The 21849-nt window shown below is 43.7% G+C and overlaps 1 protein-coding gene across 3 annotated transcripts in view; it reads left to right on the forward strand.

The window, feature by feature from the left end:
• The window catches only part of LOC134349703 (NACHT and WD repeat domain-containing protein 2-like), a 62385-nt gene that overhangs the window by 35884 nt on the left and 4652 nt on the right, over positions 1-21849 (forward strand). Inside the window, exons 6-7 of one of the 3 annotated variants that reach the window (XM_063054431.1) lie at positions 8903-9477; positions 13994-17675. In XM_063054431.1, the coding sequence (XP_062910501.1) occupies positions 8903-9477; positions 13994-17675 (4257 nt within the window). The remainder of the gene's footprint in view (positions 1-8902; positions 9478-13993; positions 17676-21849) is intronic. The other 2 variants (XM_063054432.1, XM_063054434.1) reach the window with 2 other exon arrangements.

Consider the following 21849-nt stretch of genomic DNA (forward strand, 5'->3'; position numbering starts at 1 on the left):
ATAGCATAAAAGCCAGGACCAACAGGCTCTGGAACAGCTTCTTCCACCAGGCCATCAGGCAGATTAATTCATGCTGACACAACTGTATTTTTATGTTATATTGACTATTCTGTTGTACATAATATTTGTTATAAATTACAATAATTGCACATTTAGATGGAGACGTAACATAAAGATTTTTACTCCTCGTGTATATGAAGGATGTAAGTAATAAAGTCATTTCATTTCAGTTCAGTTCACATTACCTCATGGCTCTTGAACTTAATCCCACAGTTGATGAAGGCCAACACACCGTACGCCTTCTTAACAACACTGTCAACCTGTGCAGCAGCTTTGAGTATCCTAGGGACATGGACTCCAAGATCTCACGGATCCTCCACACTGCCAAGAGTCTTACCATTAATATTACATTCTTTCTTTAAATTTGACCTGCTGAAATGAACCACTTCACGCTTATCTGATATTTAGTGATGTTCCCTGCAGGAATATCAAGCAAAGACAGGGGCAGGGTTGGCTAAGATGCTTTCCAAAATGAAATAAATCAAGTCAAGTCAAGTCACTTTTTATTTGTCATTTCGACCATAACTGCTGGTACAGTACACAGTAAAAATGAGACAACATAAAAATGAGACAACGTTTTCCAGGACCATGATGCTATATGAACAATACAAAAACTACACTGAACTACGTAAAACAACACAAAACTACACTAGGCTACAGACCTACCCAGGACTGCATAAAGTGCACAAAACAGTGCAGGCATTACAATAAATAATAAACAAGGCAATAGACACGGTAGAGGGCAGTAGGTTGGTGTGAGTCCAGGTTCTGGGTACTGAGGAGTCTGATGGCTTGGGGCAAGAAACTGTTACATAGTCTGGTTGTGAGAGCTCGAATACTTCGGTGCCTTTTTCCAGATGGCAGGAGGGAGAAGAGTTTGTATGAGGGGTGAGTGGGGTCCTTCATAATGCTGTTTGCTTTACGGATGCAGCGTGTGGTGTAAATGTCTGTAATGGCAGGAAGAGAGACCCTGATGATCTTCTCAGCTGACCTCACTATCTGCTGCAGGGTCTTGCGATCCGAGATGGTTCAATTTCCGAACCAGGCAGTGATGCAGCTGCTCAGGATGTTCTCGATACATCTTCTGTAGAATGTGGTGAGGATGGTGGGTGGGAGATGGACTTTTCTCAGCCTTCTCAGAAAGTAGAGACACTGCTGTGCTTTCTTTGCTATGGAGCTGGTGTTGAGGGACCAGGTGAGATTCTCCGCCAGGTGAACACCAATTGCTCTTAACAATCTCTACGGAGGAGTCGTCGATGTTCAGCGGAGAGTGGTCGCTCCGTGTCCTCCTGAAGTCAACAACCATGTCTTTTGTTCACATTCTGAAACAGGTTGTTGGCTCTGCACCAGTCTGTTAGCCACTGCACCTCCTCTCTGTATGCTGACTCATCGTTCTTGCTGATGAGACCCACCACGGTCGTGTCATCGGTGAACTTGATGATGTGGTTCGAGCTGTGTGTTGCAGCACAGTCGTGGGTCAGCAGAGTGAACAGCAGTGGACTGAGCACACAGCCCTGGGGGGCCCCCGTGCTCAGTGTGATGGTATTGGAGATGCTGCTCCCGATCTGGACTGACTGAGGTCTCCCAGTCAGGAAGTCTAGGATCCAGTTGCAGAGGGAGGTGTTCAGGCCCAGTAGGCTCAGCTTTCCAATCAGTTTCGGAGGAATGATTGTGTTGAATGCTGAACTGAAGTCTATGAACGGCATTCGAATGTACGTGTCTTTTTTGTCCAGGTGGGTTAGGGCCAGGTGGAGGGTGATGGCAATGGCATCATCTGTTGAACGGTTGGGACGGTACACGAACTGCAGGGGGTCCAGTGGGGGCGGCAGCAGGGTCTTAATGTGCCTCATGACGAGCCTCTCGAAACACTTCATGATGATGGTTGTGAGTGCAACAGGACGGTAGTCGTTGAGACAGGACACTGAAGACTTCTTCAGCATGGGGACGATGGTGGCAGCCTTGAAGCACGTAGGAACGACGGCGCTAATCAGGGAGATGTTGAAGATGTCAGTGAGAATCTCAGCTAGCTGGTCTGCACATCCTCTAAGCGCTCTGCCAGGAATATTGTCTGGTCCAGCAGCCTTCCGTGGGTTGACCCTGCACAGGGTTCTCCTCACATTGGCCACAGCACCTGGTCATTTGGAGGAGGGGTGGTCTCCCTCGATGTCATGTCATTTTCCGCCTCAAAACGAGCATAGAAGTTGTTCAGCACATCTGGGAGGGAGGCATCACCCGCACAGTCAGGTGATGTTGTCCTATAGTTGATGTCCTGAATGCCCTCCCGCATGCGCCCCGTGTGGACTAAATGCTTTCAATCACTAAAAATGGCCTCTTGAGAAAGGTGTCAGATCAAGAACAGCAATTGTGGAAACACACCTTAAGCAAAGGTAACAATTGCATGAATTGGATGAGGCACTTTCCAGAGTGTGAAATTATGCAGTGTAACACAACCTAATTGTCAACATTTTAGTATGAACTTTCTGTGCCAGTGAATACTTCTTCCATTTAAAAAGGGCAAAAGGAACTTTTGCTCTGCAGTTTACAGGCCAATTCTTGGAACTGTTTTATAAAGAATCACAAATCCTTCAACTGCAACATTTAGGTTCAAAGTGTTGTGATGTAAAATCAGGGTTCCATTGTTAACTAAGAGGCTGCAGGAATCGTGAGACCTCGAAGGGTTGATCTAAATTTCCTGGTATTAAAGCCAGGACCAACAGGCTACAGGACAGCTTTCTACAAGCCATTAGACTTTTAAATTCACATGTCTGTACATTGCAACAGAGTCATAACACAATGTTTTGTACTCCCTAACGTTGTGGGGGGGGGAAGTAAGATTTAAATAAACAAACAAACAAATAAATAAATCTAGCTGGCTGCATCATAGTATGGAGGGGCCACTGCACAGGATTGGAAAAAGCTGCAGAAGGTTACAAACCCAGCCAGCTCCATCATGGGCACTAGCCTTCCCAGTCTCAACAACATCTTCAAAAGGCAATGTCTCAAAAGGGCAGCGTCCATCATGAAGGACCCCCATCCCCCAGGACATGCCCTCTTCTCATTGCTACCATCAAGGAGGAGGGACAGGAGCCTGAAGACACACACTCAATGTTTTAAGAACAGTTTCTTCCCCTCTGCCATCAGATTTCTGAATGGACCATGATCGTGTGTACACTACCTCTCTTTTTATTTCTTTCCTTGCTCTGTTTTTGCAGTACTTATGTATGTATTGTTACATATAGGGACGCAACAGGACCAGTGCATTTTGGTCCAATTAAATGGCTGCCCCAATTAGCCGGTTTCATGGAAATAGTTTAAAAGGTATAAAATAAAAGTCTACCATATAAATGAATAACAAATCATGTATTTAAATAAAATGGTTCAATTTAGTATCAGAGATTGTATACAGTATACAACCTGAAAATCTTACTCTTTGCAGATATCTGCGAAGCAGGGGGGGAAAGCCCCATAGGATGATTGACAGAAAATGTTAGAACCCCCAAAGTCCACCCTCCCACGCACAACAGCAACAAAAGCATCGACCCTCCCCCTTCCCCCACCTTCTCCAGCAAAACGCATCAATCTCTTTACCCAGCATGCAAGCAATGGCAAAGCCCCCAGACACCATGATCTGGAGGACAGCAAAAACTACTGTCCATCTCAACACTTCAATGTCTCAGACAGGCTCTCTCTAGCGAGGGAGAGATAGATATCGCTGCTACAAAAGCAAGATGTGAGGCCGACAGCATGCTGTTACAATCTGCTGTGTTGTTTGTCCGAGTCCCCCGACTCAAAGGACCAACAGACCATCAAGGGAAAGTGAGAGAACAAGATTGCTCAAGTGTAGGAGCATTCCAACAGCAGCACACATCGCCCACTGTCTCGATGTTTCAATCTCCTGCAACGCTTCATTCAGCTACATCGGCGAGGAATCCGCTCGTCCACAGGGCTGGGCTGCACCCAAAGGTGCACGTCTTCCAGGCTGCACCTGGAGGTACCAAATCACCAGGCTGCCCGGCAAGCTTCAAGAGCGAGAACCCACCGTCAGTGAAAACCAGCAGCCTGAGCTGCAGCTGTCGATCACGGACTCCAACAGAACCCCAGCCACTCTGAAAAGGGAACAAAAAGACATGAGAACAGAAGAAATTAAACTTTTGTGGATGAAAAGTCTGCAAAGACCTCTGGTGCCATCTTTAGCTCTGCCCACTTGTGACGTTCCATCAGGATCATGGGTCTGACAAGTGATACAGAAAGCACTGTCTGCAAATAGGTATATTAATCCTTTACTTACAGACAGTAAAACTTCGACAACATTCGTGTTCCCAAAGTTACAGACACTACAAAGCCGAATACTCAACAGACATACATTCAACAAACGTACTTAGTTAAAAGTGCACACAGGGCATACCTTCCCAATAGTCTTGTCTTAAACAAAGGAAGAAGAGAGTAAGCCCTTCCCACGTGCTACTTCATATACGTACCCAGGATATTTGAAACTGAACACCAGGCAGCTATCCAATGGGAAAAACAGCTACAGCTTCTAAACTAACCAATCACAACAGAATCAACTTTCGACAATCAGAATAAGGCACGCCCCCATAGGACACTCCACCCCTCAAAAGTTGTGAACGTGATGACCCAGCACTCAGACTAGGATGACTGTCATGAGCTCACAACTAAGTTAAACACAAAACACAAGATGCAAGTCCCAGTACTGTGAACCCAACAGTCACCTCCCAGTATACTACAGTAGTCCACCAGCCTCCCTGTGCCCCAAAAGGCCACCAGCCCCACCCTGGAGTGTAACAGCCAATGAGCTGGTCCCCCACTTAATTTTATACACAGGCTCTGAGATGTGATCAGCCAGGTGAGTGATGTTCACCAACCCGTCAGGAATGTATGTGCAGCGTCCTTAACCAATGACAGTACGTGCCATCTTCCTTTGTGAGCAGGTAATCCAAGGCACCAGTTCCTGGGACAGTCTGGCCGTACTGTGCTGAGAGAGGCTATCAGTCAAACAGCCTTCCTCTGTAGTAGCCCTGTTACCGAGCAGCATGGGCAAGGTGTTTGTTCAGGGCACTGGGGTGGCGTACATACAGCACCATGTATCAACCGCACCACCCTGTGGGAACCACGGGTAGGGCTAGGGACCGCATACCCAGTAGGTGCCATTCAGCTTTCAACAAGTGCCCAGCTTCATAACACCATTTGGCATGGACACAGCCGTCCCAGGACGCTGTTCCTGCTCACAGTTGCCATCCACCTTGCAACTTGTACCTGTACTCAACAGACCACCTACACCGACACTCTGTCAGATGGGGAAATCACTTTAAGAGTCAGGACTATCCAATTATACAAATGGTACATAGGGAAATACCAGCCCTTAAAGCACTCACTCCACCAGGGCCATTAAGGCTCAAGTCCCTTCAGGAAGTTACCATACTCTGGGTAGAGGTTAACTGAAGTAGACGACTCCCTCCCAGCTCCCCCAAAACAGGAAGCCAGATAATTTCCCTCCCCCCGCAGTCTTTCCCTTGTCAAAGGGTTCACTATCAGTGGCACCCCTTCTGTAATGTAGTGAGGAGGCCTCATACAAATATAGGGACCTGACCCATTGGTCCAGTGTCCAAATTAAAATGTCATCCCCAGAAATGATTGACAGGATCTCCCACCACAAATTAGTATCCACCACTTTGCCATTCTGTAATGCAGGGAGATACAAATGCATTCGCTCCTGAGTAGTCACTGGACATTTAGGAAACACAAAAACAATAGAACTACAATAGGTGCATTGGCTTTCATCAACCGTGGGATTGAGTTTAACAGCCGAGAGGTAATGTTGCAGCTATATAGGACCCTGGTCAGACCCCACTTGGAGTACTGTGCTCAATTCTGGTCGCCTCACTACAGGAAGGATGTGGAAACCATAGAAAGGGTGCAGAGGAGATTTACAAGGATGTTGCCTGGATTGGGGAGCGTGCCTTATGAGAATAGGTTGAGTGAACTCGGCATTTTCTCCTTGGAGAGACGAAGGATGAGAGGTGACCTGATAAGTTGATGAGAGGCATTGATCGTGTGGATAGTCAGAGGCTTTTTCCCAGGGCTGAAATGGCAAACACGAGAGGACATAGTTTTAAGGTGCTTGGAAGCAGGTACAGAGGAGATGTCAGGGGTAAGTTTTTTATGCAGAGAGTGGTGAGTGTGTGGAATGGGCTGCCGGCAACAGTGGTGGAGGTGGATACGATAGGGTCTTTTAAGAGACTCCTGGGTAGGTACATGGAGCTTAGAAAAATAGAGGGCTATGGATAAGCCTAGGTAATTTCTGAAGTAAGGACATGTTCAGCACAGCTTTGTGGGCCGAAGGGCCTGTATTGTGCTGTAGGTTTTCTATGTTCTACAAGAATTGCTCCCCAAATGCTCAATTCCCTCTGAAATGTGGGCATCTGATATCTGGAATACAGTTGACAAAATTTCAACTCAGATTTCATATGGCCACTATGAAATGAGTCATCCATAAACCAATTATATGGGAAAACAAGTAACAAAGTATTTGCCTGAACAAAAAACATTTACTAGATTTAAAAAACAAGAAACGGAGTAACAGACTGAGCAAAAACAAGAAACGAAGTAATGGATTAAACACAAAACACAAATCATAAAGCACAAAGCCCAGGCTGTACTCCTTTAAAACTTCCTATGGAACTGCAAAAACTTAAAGCAGACAGTAAATTTCTCACAGAGAAACAGCACTTATCACAGAACAGCTAGGCGGGTGCTAACACATTCACAGAGTCTCTTGAAGGCCTCTCTCACGTACTCAAAAGCAAACTGGTTCAAGTGGCCACACATCTCACGTTTCACCACATTCAAATTATTCACGCTCTATTTACAGGGAAGTGGGATGCAAGTCGAATGGCCCCCTCCAAACAGCAATGAGATGCAAATGTACTAACCCCCCCCCCCCCCCGATTCCCACTGTTGGGGAACGTTAGCCAATATCCTTTGCAGGGAACCCTGAATGGAATGGGAGGAATCTGGCAGAGAACAAAAGGAACCCTCGCCTGCAGAGGGCTTGAAGAATGATCCTTTTCCCTTTCTCACTCCTCCTGACAGTATTTCCACATGGCATTTACCTGCTCTTCTGGAACCCCAGCTTTAAGCAACACTAAAAACATTACTTTATGGAACATGTGGGATCCCCCATTCCCTGTCTGCTAATCTAACTTTTGTACTTAGCTACACACACCCTCTTCTACATACCCTAAACCTTGTAATAATTGAATGGCTGTACCTGTACAATGACCAACGGCTGGTGCTTTTAAAGACAGCAACACCCCTTTTACTGGAAATGCTGCCGATGTAACCACATGCCCCACTATTCCAGAAGTTAATGTAATATCCTCTGGTGGGATCCCACTATCGCAGTTTATTTCTGTGTTGAGCCCACTGGCATAGAACTTTAGTACCCTCCTCTACTCTGCTCCATTCCAAATGAGAGAAAATCTGCAGATGCTGGAAGTCCAAGCAACACACACAAGATGCTGGAGGAACTCAGCAGGCCAGGCAGCATCTTGTGTGTGTTGCTCTGTGCTCCATTCCGCTTGGGGTTTTACATTCCATTCAGTAAGTGTAGCTGTTGCCGTTCCCCAGAACCTTAGTGATGCATTATGCTCAGCGGAAGCAAGCAGTCTTCTCAAGGCGTTATTGATCACATCATGTTGGGACAATAGGCTCCCGAAAGCACCCATCTCTCTGTTAGATAGGATCATTCCGCTCATATTCTCAATAACCACATGGCCAAAGACTCCCTAGTCTTTTGTCTGTAACCTTCCCCTAAACTCGTTAATTCCTTAGTGGAGAATTCTTTGAGTTCCGTTGTCTCAAAGGTGTCCATTACACCCCCCCCGCACATTCCTGAGTTTCCTTCCCCTCCTCCTGAGAGGAGGAAGCTGTGCACATTAATGCCCCACATGGCGGGTGTGGGAACGCGTAATTACTGGCCTGGCCCGTACTGTTTCAGACGCACAAGGGCGAAGGCAATCGTTTCAAAGATTAATCTGAGGGATCCACTCTACTCTCTCTCCCTAATATTCGTCACCCAGCCAGATATCCCCATCTCCCAGCCCCACAGTAGGATCATCGCCTTGTCTCAACGTGGCTCGAGCCTTCACGGGATCAGATTCCCAATTGGCCCTTCGAGTCGCCTCTAAATTCTGTAATTAGCTGACAGGCTACCTGTATCTTTGTATCTTCTAATTTCGTCGTCCTACTCTGAGCCATCAATAGTGATTCACTGGGAATAATAGTGTTGACTGAGACCTTCCACTTCATTGTTAAGACTCGCGATTGGTTTATACTGATGTCTTACAATTGTTGCAGACAGCCAGAAAGCATCCCGCCAGACAATGGAGGGCCTCAAAATATAGAATTAAATAAATAATGCTAAAAGAGAGTGAAAAAGAAAAAACATCGTGAAGTAGTGTAGATCGTCCATTCAGAAATCTGAAGTTCTGAGAGGGCTTGACAAGTAAGGTGTTTTCCCTGATTGAGGAGTTTAGGCCTGGGGTCTACAGTTTCAGCTAGGACTGGGATGAAGATAAATTTCTTCATCCAGAGCATTGTGAATCTACTGGAAGAGCTTTGGAGTCAGGGTCATTATGTTCATTAAAAATAAAGACCAGCAGATGTCTGGATTTGAAGAGAATCAAGGTCTTGTTGGTGGTGCTGAGGTAGAAGTCAGCCAAGGCTATTATCTACTATTACCATGGATTCTATACACTTGTTCCTATTTGTAATGTTCTGTTTGAAAGTATGAATGTCTCAGTATGTTTATTTTACTCTACAGCTCTTGAAGCAGAGTTGCAGCACGGTGTGATAAACCAGCCCCCCAGCATTCTCCGAAACTGCATCTGCTACGTTTGTAAAATTCCACACCTCACTCACCACCTAAAGAAACTCCTTGCAAACCAGAAGGGACCACAAGGCCCTGCTGGGCAGCTGCCCCAGGAAGCCCTGGCACACGCCAAGCTCCTCAGACTGCGTGATGAAATTCTCCCGTCGTTGGCCACTGTCTCAGATTTACGTGTTTACACTTCAACTTTGCTGGGCAACCACGCGGGGAAGATGAAACAAGAATACATCGAGGAACTTTGCCAACAGTTCTACACTGATATTGTTAAGCTTATTGACAGCAGCAACAAAAACACACAAAAACCTGTGGACAACTTTGAGGGTGTGGAAGTGGAAAACATGAAGCATGTGACTTTATGCAATTTATATGCATCCCTTTCTGACTTTGAATGGAAAGAAAGAGACCAAATTAAAGAATACATTGTGGGGAAGCAACCAAACACCCCCTTGATTGTCATGGGGGGACCTTGCACTGGAAAGACAGTTCTCTTGGCAACTTGTGCCAAACAGGTACTGAATTTTAATTTTTCCTTTAATAAAATGCACCAAAATGTTGCCTGGGAAGGAGCATTTCAATTTAGAGAACAGATTGGAGAGCCTAGGTGTGTTTTACCTGGATAGAAGGAAGTTGGGAGAGGAGGTGATTGAAGGGTAGACTGCAGGAAGCTTTTCCCCATATCAGAGGCAGATCCACCTAAAGGATATGGATTTAGGATAAAGGGTGAGTGATTTCCTCCAAAAGGACCACAACTTCGTGTTAGGGTTTGGAGGCTTGTGTGCCTCAGTGATCGGGAGAGCTGTGTTGGTTGGTGTCAGTGCTGTGGGTCTTGGTAGAGTCACCCGTGTCAAACAGGTCAAAGGGTAGAGGACAGACTGAGTGATCCACCAGTCCTCCAGGTTCGAGGGTTCAGTTCAGGGCTAACAACCTTGACTGGTGAAGCAAAGTTGTTACAGAAACAGCAATGAAAAATCCTTCTACATCTGAGTGCGACGGTATTCCTGAGTCTCCACCCAGGACTTGCATGACTGACAGTAGTGAAAACTGAGCTAGTGACAGGATGAAGGAAACCCTGAACAGCACCAGAGAGGGAAGACCTTCATTGCTGCCCTAAGTGGGGTAACGGGCAGTAGAGAGTGAGAGATTTGTAGGTGATCTCAGGGGAACGTTTTGCATCCAGAGTGTGATGAATACCTGGAATGCACTGATGGAAGCAGGTTTACTGACAGCATTTAAGAAGTGTCTAGATCAGTACTTGAATCACGCAGACTATAGACTAAGTGCTGGAAGGTGGGATTGATACATCTGGGTCCTCACTGGTCAGTGTGGATGTGGTGGGCCAATTAGTCTGCTTCTGTGCTAATGATTCTGTGACTCATTGGTTATGGCTACTGGGGAGGCTATAGTGAAAACAGAAGATGGTGAAGATATCCAGCTGGTTCGGCAGCAACTGTGAAGAGCTGAACAAAATTACATTTCGTTTCCATTAAAATTGAGAGGTAAACAACTTCAAAGTTCAGAAAAAACAGGAGATAGGAGAAGAGGAGAAAACAAGAGGTCTGTGAAAGGATGGATTGTGAAGGAGCTTTTACTTTTCCATGTTCTGCTGACTGATATATTTCCCAGATGAATACCATTCAGATCTTGAATGGAGCTAGTCTTTATTTGCTGAGATGTTTGTGTGATGACATACGAGCCTCTCCTGTTAGGAGAATTAATTAAGGACACCTTCATTAATGCGCAAATCAGTCAGAAATGTTACGGAATGAAATCCAGCCAATTAATTGCCCTTCACACTTTGCTTTGTATAGACTGTGTTTCATATGAAGTTGTGCACATAAAATGCTGGAGGAACTCAGCAGGTCAGGCAGTATCTATGGAAAAAGTACAGTCGGCCCAAAACATTGACTGTACTTTTTTCCCATAGGTGCTGCCTGACCTGCTGAGTTCCTCCAGCATTTTGTGTGCATTGCTCGGATTTCCAGCATCTGCAGATTTTCTCTTGTTTGTGCTTCACATGAAGTTGCTGGTTTTTCACAATAATTGCCCATTACCTCACCACAGGCAGCCAGTCAAGTGTTGTACTTGAAGTGTATGCACTCCTTTAACAAGAATACAGTGCCAATCAACCTTCTCAGTGGAACTGGAACAATTTCAAATCTGCCGTCTCATTCCTTCAAACGTAAATGATTTTAAAATATCCAGTGTAACTTTCTTCAGCCTTTTCCATTCGGCCTTTTTTCTTCCTCTCAGTCATTTCTTTCCTTTGCTCTCTTTATTCCACTCTCCATTCATTTCATGAAAATGAATCTCAAGGTAGTATATGATTACTTTGATCATAAATTTACCTTGAACTTTGATGTTGTATAAGTATCATGTAAGAGTTTTGTTCCATTCCTATCTTTCTTTCAAAAAAGAATACTCTAATTCACTCCCCATTGCTCCTCTTCCTTCTCAATGATTAATCTTTTCATTTTCGAATCCTTACTTCTTAATGGTAAAATATTTACTAAAGGTGTGGATGCCTTACTAGTCTTCCTTCCAGCATGTATCGGCAGAATGTAATTCTGATCTGAAGGAAAACAGAAATTAAAAAAACAATGGTGGTCTGGCAGCTTTTATGAAAAGATATTGAATGTTTCACTTCAAAGGCCGTTCATCAGAACTAGGGAAGGGAGAAAGGCTGAGAGATGCAGGGGGAGCAATATATGTGACAGGGTGAGGTCAGCTATGCTGTTGTAGAGATCAGCTGGATGATGGATTAATGGGGGCAGTTATAGAGTGAGAATAGTACAAAGAATTTAAGTAAGACCATGGGACGTTACAGAATTCGGCTCGTCAAGTCTGCTCCGCCATTTGATCATGGCTGATATATTATTCCTCTCAACCCCTTTCTCCTGCCTTCTTCCCATAACTTTTGAAACCCTCATTAATCAAGTATTTATCAACCTCTGCTTTTAATATACCCAGTGACCTGGCCTCCACAGCTGTCCATGGCAATGAATTCCACAGATTCACTACCCTCTCACTAAAGAAGCTCCTCCTCATCTTTGTTCTAAAGGGATGAACTTCTATTCTCAGTGTGTGCAGTCCGGTCCTAGATTTTCCCACTGTTGTGAACATCTTCTCCACATCCAGTCTATACAGGTCATTTAATATTTGACAAGGTTCAATGAGATGCCCCCCACTTAATTCTAAGATCCAGCAAGTACATGCTCAGAGCCATCAAATGTCCACCGCTGTTTCATTTCCATGATCATCCTCTGGACCCTTGCGATGCTTGCACACCCTTTCTTTGATATGGAGCCCAAAACTGCTCACATTACTCCAGATGCGTTCTGACCAATGCCTTGTAAAACCTTAGCATTACATCCTTGCTTTTATATTCCAGTCCACTCAAAATAAATATTAATATTGCATTTGCCTTCCTTACTATCAACTCAATCAGCAAGTTGACATTTCAGGAATCCTGCACTAGGACTTCCAATTCCTTTTGCACCTCCAATTTCTGAATTTGCTCCCCATTTTGAAAATAGTCTATGCCTTTATTTCTTCTTCCAGAATATATGATCGTATACTTCCATACACTGTACTCCACCTGCTACTTCTTTGCCCATTCTCCTAATCTGCCCAAGTCCTTCTGCAGGCTCCCTCCTCCTACCCACTACCACCCTCTCTACTTAGCTTGGTAAGTTCTGCAGACCTGGCCACAAAGTCATCAATGTCAGCTAGATTATTAACACATAACATGAAATGTAGCAGGCACAAGAGTATCCCTTTGCGGAACACCACTAGTCACAGGTAATCAACCAAAAAAGGCCCCCTTTATTCTCACTCGTTGTCTCCTGTCAGTCAGCCGATCTTCTATCCATTCTAGCATCTTTCTTGTAATACCATGAGCTCTTATTTTAGTAGCCTCATATGTGGCACCTTCTGAAAATCCAAGTAAATAACATCCACTGACTCTCTCGTTTGTCTATCCTGCCCGTTATTTCCTCAAAGAATTCCACTGGATTTGCCCGGGAAGATTTTCCCTGAAGGAAACCATGCTGATTTGGCCCATTTCATCATGTGCCTTAAGTACTCTGAAACATCATCCTGAATAATGGACTCCAACATCATGCCAACCACTGAAATCTGAAGGCCTCTGAGGAAAAACTACCATGTGAAGTATCCTGCTCCAGCAATATCCAAACCAAGATCATCTGTTTGTACAAAATCAGACTAGAAGCCATCTGCAAATATGTTCCCTTGAATACAATTGTGTACAGACATCTAATGAAAAGGGTATTGTTAGTTATTAGTCACAGGACAGTAAAGGCAGCTGTCTGTGCTTATGTTTTTAATGCTGTGATTTTATTCTGCTGGCACAGAAGAGGTTAAAATAATACTCAGAACATCCAGATTGAAACAAGTCTTTACCATTCCCTTCCATTCTCAAACCAGCTCATTTGCCCTTCCCATAATCCTTCAACTCTTATTTTCTTAATCCATTTTTCATCTTAATCCTCAATATTCATGTAATTTCTATATTAGACCATAATATAAAGGAGCAGAATTTAGCCCATCAAGTCTGCTCTGCCATATTGTAATGGCTGATCCAATTTTCCTCTCAGCCCCAATCTCCTGCCTTCTCCCCTCATCTCTTCATGCCCTGACCAATCAAGAATCTATCAACCTCTGATTAACCCCTTAACCCTGCAAACTATTTTTACAGCTTTATAATTCTAATGGAGTTCCCTGAACCCTTTGTTTTTAATACCTTCTGTTTTATTATTAATCTATAGTGTCTTTTCTGTGGTGTTTCATACCTTCATGTATCATTTGTCCCTCCCTTTGGCTTATTCAGCGGGTTTATTCTGTATCTCTCTAAGATTACTTACGATATTTCAATATTTTACATTTAACTATTTTATTTGATCCATTTCTCTACACATAGCCAATAACACGGGGCTACCAATTTGCAGCTTGAGAAATAATAAATGTAAATATGATGACAACATCGTTTCTTTCATGTGTCCTTTTCAGATATGTTCGTGGCTGAATAAAAGCGATCCAGTGATAGTTGGCCGCTTCCTCTCGACAGGCCTCAGAACCTCCTTCTGGAATGCCCTGATCGGAATCTGTCACCAAATTGCAATGAGCTACCACAAACCTGTGCCAATATATTGTGACAGCACCGAAGAATTAGTGAACTGTTTTGTGGACCTTTTAGAGTTGTCATCTGAACAGCATCCCTTGATAATCATGATCGATGGTGTTGATCAGGTCTCAGAGGCTGATAATGCCAGAACCTTATGGTGGTTTCCAAATCCTCTGCCACCCTTTACCAGGTTAATTATTTCCATCACTATTAAGACATATGAAATTGCACAGAAAAGCACATTGCTACACCCAAATGCAGCGACCTTTCTTGAATTAAAACCGAGAGAAAGAAAGGAATGCAACAAGGTTCTCACACAAACTCTGCTTTCCTCCAACAGAAGGATTACGTCTGGGCAGCAGATATATGTGAATGCAGCTCTGGACCAGTGTTCCCTTCCGCTTTATGTTAAGTTGCTTTATAATGAAGTGCTTTGTTGGACGTCTCATGATGATATTAATGACCAGACTTTAGGAAGGACTGTTCACGACAATATTGATCGACTGCTTAAAAGGCTTGAAAGGAAGCACGGGGAAGGCCTAGTTTCCAGAGTTCTGGGTTATTTAACACTTGCAAATTCAGGACTTAGTGAGGTTGAACTGCTGGACATTTTGTCACTTGACAACTACGTGATAAGAGACTTCTGGCCTCAAGATGCTTTGCCAGTCTCACTGAAGGTACCATATTATACATTAGCGAGATTACAAGAGGATCTGAGAGGATTTTTAGTGGACAGGCCACACAACGGAGTAAAGATGCTCTTCTGGGCGAACAGACATTTTCCACTGGTCATTAAGAGGTGTTACCTCCAGAACTGGGACACCGTACAACAAATGCACAGTGTTATGGTGGAATATTTTTATGGTCGATGGTCCAATGGAAGAGCGAAGCCATTTCCTGTCTCTCTGTTGCAACAGGGCCCAATAAAGAGTCAACAGGTGCCCCAGAGGACTTCAGAACACAGGCCTTTGACGGAAAAGTATGTTGACAGGCAGCAGCCTTCACAGCCTTGGCTTTTTCATTTCCAGCCTTCTTTGGAAGCCCATTGTCCAGTCTTTGCAAATCACAGAAAAGTTGAAGAACTGCCTTATCATTTGAGGAGAATTGGAAAGCTGCAAGAATTATATTTTAACGTGCTAACTTCATTCACATCCTATCTCGCGATGATTAAAGCCGGTCATTTGGTTCAACTGATAACAGAGCTGGAAGAGAATATTCAGACGTTAAACCGAAGAGGTGTCAGATTCTTGGCAACAGTTCTAAAGAATGCATTTTGTCTGCTGCAGAAATCCCCTGAACAGCTTCCAATGGTTATTCAGGTGAGAATTCTACCATTTGCGGGATGCTTCCCACAACTGTTCAATTTTCTAATGCAAGCTTATAAAGAAGGGCTCCAGCACAGTGCCATTGCTGTGCTACACAGTCCAGTGATTACTGTGCCGAGAGTGCACGCCGCTTTGTGTACCTCTGACTTTTCTGCAGCGACTGATATCATAGAAATCCAGTCACAATCTGTAGTTCTTGTAACGCTGGAAAGTGGCTCTGTGTACACTTGGAACCCAGATTTCCGAAAACCTTGGGAACGAATAAGCACTAATGGTGTTAAGGTTTCAGGAGCCAGAGTATCACATGGTGACCAGTTCCTTGTATTAGCGACTGAACATAGCACGATGTTAGTCTATGATTTTTCCCAGCTAACCCTGCTGTACGAAGCTGAAGTGAGAAGAGCAGTTGAAGGTGGCATAGCAAAAGTTCTTCGGCCAATCAGCGGCTTTGCCCTATGCAACGCAAATGTGGTGGTGTGGTTTGACAATAGCATAGTAGTGAGGCTCTTTAATCTTAACTCTCATCACACAATCAGGCAGCTGAACTGCCGACATAATGTTCAGTGTATCTCCTTTTCTAGTGATGGAACATATGCACTATGTGGACAATTAAAGAGCACAGTTACAATATTCAACCTTCACACTGGTTGCCAGGTAGCCACAGTTGCTTCTGAATTCCAGGACTCACCCGTATATTCCATTTTCCTGAGTGCTTCCAATGAGGAAACCTATGTTGTGGACAGGATTGGAAATAAATTTGTTTGGGACACAGAGAACCTGACTGAGCCAAGTCTTCAGGAGAGTATTATTTGTTCAGATAATGAAGATGAACTTCTCAATGTTGAATTTTCGTCCCATTCCCTCTTATTGTGCAAGATGTCTTGTATTGAAGTCTGGGACACGTTGAATTGGAATGTGTCAGACATGTTCAAACCTCCAAAAAATGAACATTTTATCCAAGCCATATTGTCACTAGATTGCCATTGGATTTTAGCTGTCATCAGTGGTTCTGAGGCCCTGTTTGTGTGGAAGAGAGACACAGGTCAGTGTGTTCTAATGCTTGAGAACCGATTTGGTACACCATTGAGATTTACCAAGTGCATTACACAGAAGTCTTTGGTATCATTCACTTCAAAGGGATATGCCGTATCCTGGGACTTAGATTGCATAAATAGAGCCTCAGCTCTAGCGAAGGCAGAAAAGGCCATACAATCAATTCTCCTTTCGAAAGAAGGGAAGTATTTTTATACCTCTGATGGTACCAACATCATACTCAAATGGAGCCTGACTTTCTGTCAAATAGAGGCTACCTTTACACATGCCAACCTCATTAAACACTGCGCTCTTACAAGAACAGGGGCCACCCTGGTAACTGCAGATGTCAGCGGTGACCTTTATGTCTGGAACACGAAAACTGGTGAAAACTTCCACAGGATCAGATACAGCGTCGTGACGCAACTGTTGGTGACACCAAACGATCACTCTGTGGTGTCACTTTGTGAAGGCTCCACCTCTAAGGTCTGGAATTTGTCCAGTGGGCACATTGTCTGTGATATTCACGTACCCTTAAAGAAGGCGACGATTATGCCCGAAAGCACCTTTGTCTTAGGTCTTCATCAGTACTGTCTCCTCGCTGTCAGCTTGTGGTCAGGTGGCATAGTCAAGAGATTTGAATGTGTTGACAAGTCTGATATTGTTGCCTTTCAAACACTGAAAGATTATCCAGACTACATTTTGCTCATTACATCTTCTGGATGCATGTATACCTGGAACGTGGCAGAGGAAACATTTTGCCAGCAGGTCCAGCTCCCGATCAAGTTCTCCAGACCCGTGGATAACTTTCAGGTTTCCGATAGTGGGAGCATTGCAATAATGTCAGCTATCGCTAAGACTATCAACGTCTTGGACATCCTACAAGGAAAAATGTGTGTTATTAGAACCAAGGGAGATATCTTTAATCAGCAATTAACAAGAGATGGTCAGTATGTTGTTTACATAGATTACAGAGATTCCTGTAATTGTGACTTTCATTCTAGTCCATCACTTAACATTGTGCGAATAACAGATGGAAAAAATATCGGATGCTGCCATTTGTGTAAAATTCCCTCCAGCATTCTTGTCTGTGAACATGATTTAAGTATCTTAGTTGGTTTTGAAGATGGGAGTGTTGGAATATACGCAGTTGTTGACCATCCTGGTTCTGAAAACAAAATTAAAAGCCAACTGACAGAGGTGATCAAAGGTGAATACCATCCTGAAAACAAAAGTTGGCACTTTAAAAACTTACCTGACGCTGTTTGGGTAGATTCAGTCAATGAATATTCACAGTAACTGCTTTACATGTCTGGATGAGTAGATAGTGCCAGTCCCTTAGTCTTTTCCATTTGTTGGACAACACAAAAGAGTTATGTCTGAATTGTTCAGACAAATATACTGCAGGAATACTCTGAAAATTATTTTTTGCTTGACAAATCAACTGTACTTAGTAGCAGGCTTTCAAAAAGAAAATTATGAAGAAAATTAGTGATATCCAGTATAAAATGTGACCAGTTTCTCAATTCTATGGAAAATGAAGCCTTCTGATTTTTCTATAAAGCACTGGGCACATGGACAATGTGCATGGAATATATTTTATAATGTATTAATAACTTTATGTGATTGCAGAGATTCTGTCTACCTGTTGAAATACACTGAGAAGAGTAATATGATGTTCACCATTTCATAAACAATGAATTTATTTTCAACATTTATTATGTAAATTTTGCATTAATATCTGCAAGAAATTCGAAAAGAGGCTGCAACTGTATGGTATGGAGGATGTCTGTTTTATTAATAGAGCCCGGTTGGCCCACTTAGTCCATGCCAAAGTATTTTTCAGCCTAGCCCATCGACCTGCACCTGGATCGTGGCCCTCCAAATCCCTCCCATCCATGTATCTATTCAAATTTCTCTTAAATATTTAAATCAAACCTGCATCCACCACTTACACTGGCAGCTCGTTCCACACTCTCACCACCCTCGGTGTAGAAGTACCCCCATGTTCCCCTTAAATATTTCAACTTCCCCTCTTAATCCATGACCTCTAGTTCTAGTCTCGCCCAACCTGAGTGGAAAACGCCTGTTTGCATTTACGCTATCTATAACCTTCGTAATTTTGTATACCTCTATCAAATCGCCCCTTCTTCTCCAGTGCTCTAGGAAATAAAGTCCTAATCTATTCAATCTTTCCCTATAACTCAGGTCCTCAAATCGTAGCTGTTGTGCTTTGTAACTCCAAAAAAAATTGGAAGGAAAACATAGTAAGTAAATTGCATTAGACATTGGCTTTGTGGGAGAAGCCAGAGAGTGGTAGTTGATAGTTGCCTCTCTGACTGGAGGCTTGTGACTAGTGGAGTGCTGCAGGGATCGGTGCTGGGTCCAATCACAAACGAGAGAAAATCTGCAGATGCTGGAAATTCGAGCAACCCAGACAAAATGCCGGAGGAGCTCAGCAAGCCAGGCAGCATCTATGGAAAAGAGTAAGCAGTTGACATTTTCTCCGGCATTTTGTGTGTGTTGCTCGGTCCATTGTTATTTGTCATCTATTTCAACAATCTGGATGATATTGTGGTTAACTGGTTCAGCAAATTTGCAGATGACACGAAGAAGATAGGTAGTGGACAGCAAGGAAGGCTATTATGGCTTGCAGCGCGATCTGAACCAGCTGAAAAATGGCAGATGGAATTTAATGCAGACAAATGTGAGGTGTTACACTTTGGTCGGACCAACCAGGGTAGGTCTTACACAGTGAATGGTAGGGCACTGAGGAGTGCGGTTGAACAAAGGGATTGGGGAGTACAGGTCCATAAGTCATTGAAAGTGGTGCCACAGGTAGATAGGATTGTAAAGAAAGCTATTGGTACATCAGCCTTCATAGATCAAAGTATTGAGTACAGGAGATGGGATGTTATGTTGAAGTTGTATAAGACATTGGTGAGGCCTAATTTGAAGTACTGTGTACAGTTTTGGCCAACTACCTATAGGGAAGATGTAAATAAGGTTGAAAGAGTACAGAGAACATTTACAAGGATGTTGCTGGGTCTGGAGGACCTGAGTTATAAGGAAAGATTGAATCAGTTAGGACTGTATTCCTTGGAATGTAGAAGATTGAGAGGAGGTTTGATAGAGGTACCCAAAATTATGAGGGTATAGATAGGGTAAATGCAAGCAGGGTTTTTCCACTGAGGTTGGGTAGGACTACAACCAGAGGTCATGGGTTAAGGGTGAAAAGGGAAAAGTTTAAGGGGAACATGAGGGGAAACTCCATCACTCAGAGAGTCATGAGAGTGTGGAACGACCTGCCAGCGCAAGAGGTGCATGCAAGCTTGATTTCAATGTTTAAGAGAAGTTTGGGTAGGTACATGGATGGTAGGAGTATGGAGGGCTATGGTCCCAGTGCGAGTTGATGGGAGTAGGCGGTTTAAATGTTTCAGCATGGACTGGATGGGCCAAAGGGCCTGTTTCTGTGTTGTATTTTTCTATCACTCTATGACACAAGCTAGGGAAATGTGTCTAGTTTTACTGTGGTGAGGGATGCACATATGACATGGTGGTGTAATAATGAATGCCATTCACCTACTTCCTACACATAAACCATAATGAATTATGTGAACAAAGATTAAACAATATATTTACAATATTGCTCAAATATTACTGAAATATGAAATGCATTACATTCCTCCCTGCTTAGCTATAAACTCTAACTCAATATAAAATGCATCTCAACTCAAATATATAACTTATTTCTCTGTAGTTATCTTATATCTATCTATCTACATGTGGGTGTGTGTGTGTGTGTGTGTGTGTATGTGTGTATACATATATACATATACACAGTATACTATACAATATAACTGCTATATAGACAACCAGAGCATTGTAAATTTTAAGTTGTCCCATTCAGGCCTAAAGATTTAATCGCTGTAGAGGATTTCTTAATCTTGTGAGTTAATGTCTTCCCTGACCGGGGAGGCAGGGGGTGGGGGAGGGGAGTCACTCTGTTTGGCAGGAGAGACTTGTGGCTGTGAAATAATCTCAGGTTCTGGGGCCTCCTCCATGGTGGTTGTGGGAGTTGACTCTGGGACTGCAGGAATGGTCACCTTTCCTCTCTAACAATTGACTCTGCTCTCCTCAACTGGTGTTGTCTCCAGATGACATCTGATGCAATCTCCTCTCTGCAAGAGAATGATCCAGTTCTGTTTTTAATTATTTCAAGTACCCACTTATTTTCACCTCTGTGGTCCCTCGCTAGGATTGCTTGTTCCATAATGAAACATCGAACCTCCTTGTTTGAAGAGCCCTCAACTTGTCTCAGCTATTGGTCCTGCATACTCCTCCTGAGATTGGGTTTGAGGAGATCCAAGTGTGAGAGCAGGGGACGACCCAGGAGCAGCATATCTCCTGAGTTGTTGGTTGTGGATTGTGCTGCACTTGGTATTTTCTGGATGTGTTGGCGTCCTGAACAGTGCACGGCAAGCTGCTCGATCTGCTGATCGATCCCAGGCCGTCAGACAGCGCTTCAAGCCAATGCTTTCATTTTGAACATGACTAGATGACCGGTATGAAGCTCTTCCATCACTTTAGCATTACAGGCAAGCCTCACTGGACAAAGTGAATCATAATATGTGAGTACAGTGTCTGATGTCACCATTTCCTTTACATTTTGGAAAGCCACCTCACATTGCTTAATTCATTGTCTGCAGTAATAAGTTCAAGGGATGAAGCACAGTAGCCAGGTTTAGCAGGAACCTGTTATAGGAATTGACAAGTATTAAAGAGAACATGTGACATGCCCTAGGGCCTTGGGGCATCCAGCACTGCTTGAGATTTCTCAGCTCACTTACGTAAACCGTGTGCATCGATGGTGTGACCACAGTATGTGATGCTTGGTTTAAAGAAATCACACTTGTTTCATTGCACTCTTCATAATCTTCAAATCTTTTTAACACTGTATTGAGATTTTGTCATCCTCACCAGTAACAATGATGTCATCCAGTTAAGACTGAGTGTCTGGGATCCTCGCGGTTCCTGATCCATAGTTTTCTGCCTGAGTGCAGTTGCAGATGCTACTCCAAAAATAAGCCTAATTATAGTGATAAAGTCTTTGTGAGTGTTTATGGTGAGAAACACTTCAGACTCTTCTTCCATCTCCATCTGTAGGTAGGCCTCAGCTAAGTCCACTTTGCTTGAATATTGCCCTCCAGAGAGGTTTGCAAAGATGTCCTTTATCCTAGACAGAGCATCATGTTCTACTGGGTTGACATTAAAATGGCCATTGATCCTGAGACACCCATCCTTCTTGGCTACTGGGACCACTGGCGTTGCCCATGGGCTCCACTCAACCTTGGAAAGAATTCCTTCAGCCTCCATGCGATCTA

This window comes from Mobula hypostoma, chromosome 7 (genome assembly GCF_963921235.1).
Source record: "Mobula hypostoma chromosome 7, sMobHyp1.1, whole genome shotgun sequence".
NCBI classification, from domain to species: domain Eukaryota; kingdom Metazoa; phylum Chordata; class Chondrichthyes; order Myliobatiformes; family Myliobatidae; genus Mobula; species Mobula hypostoma.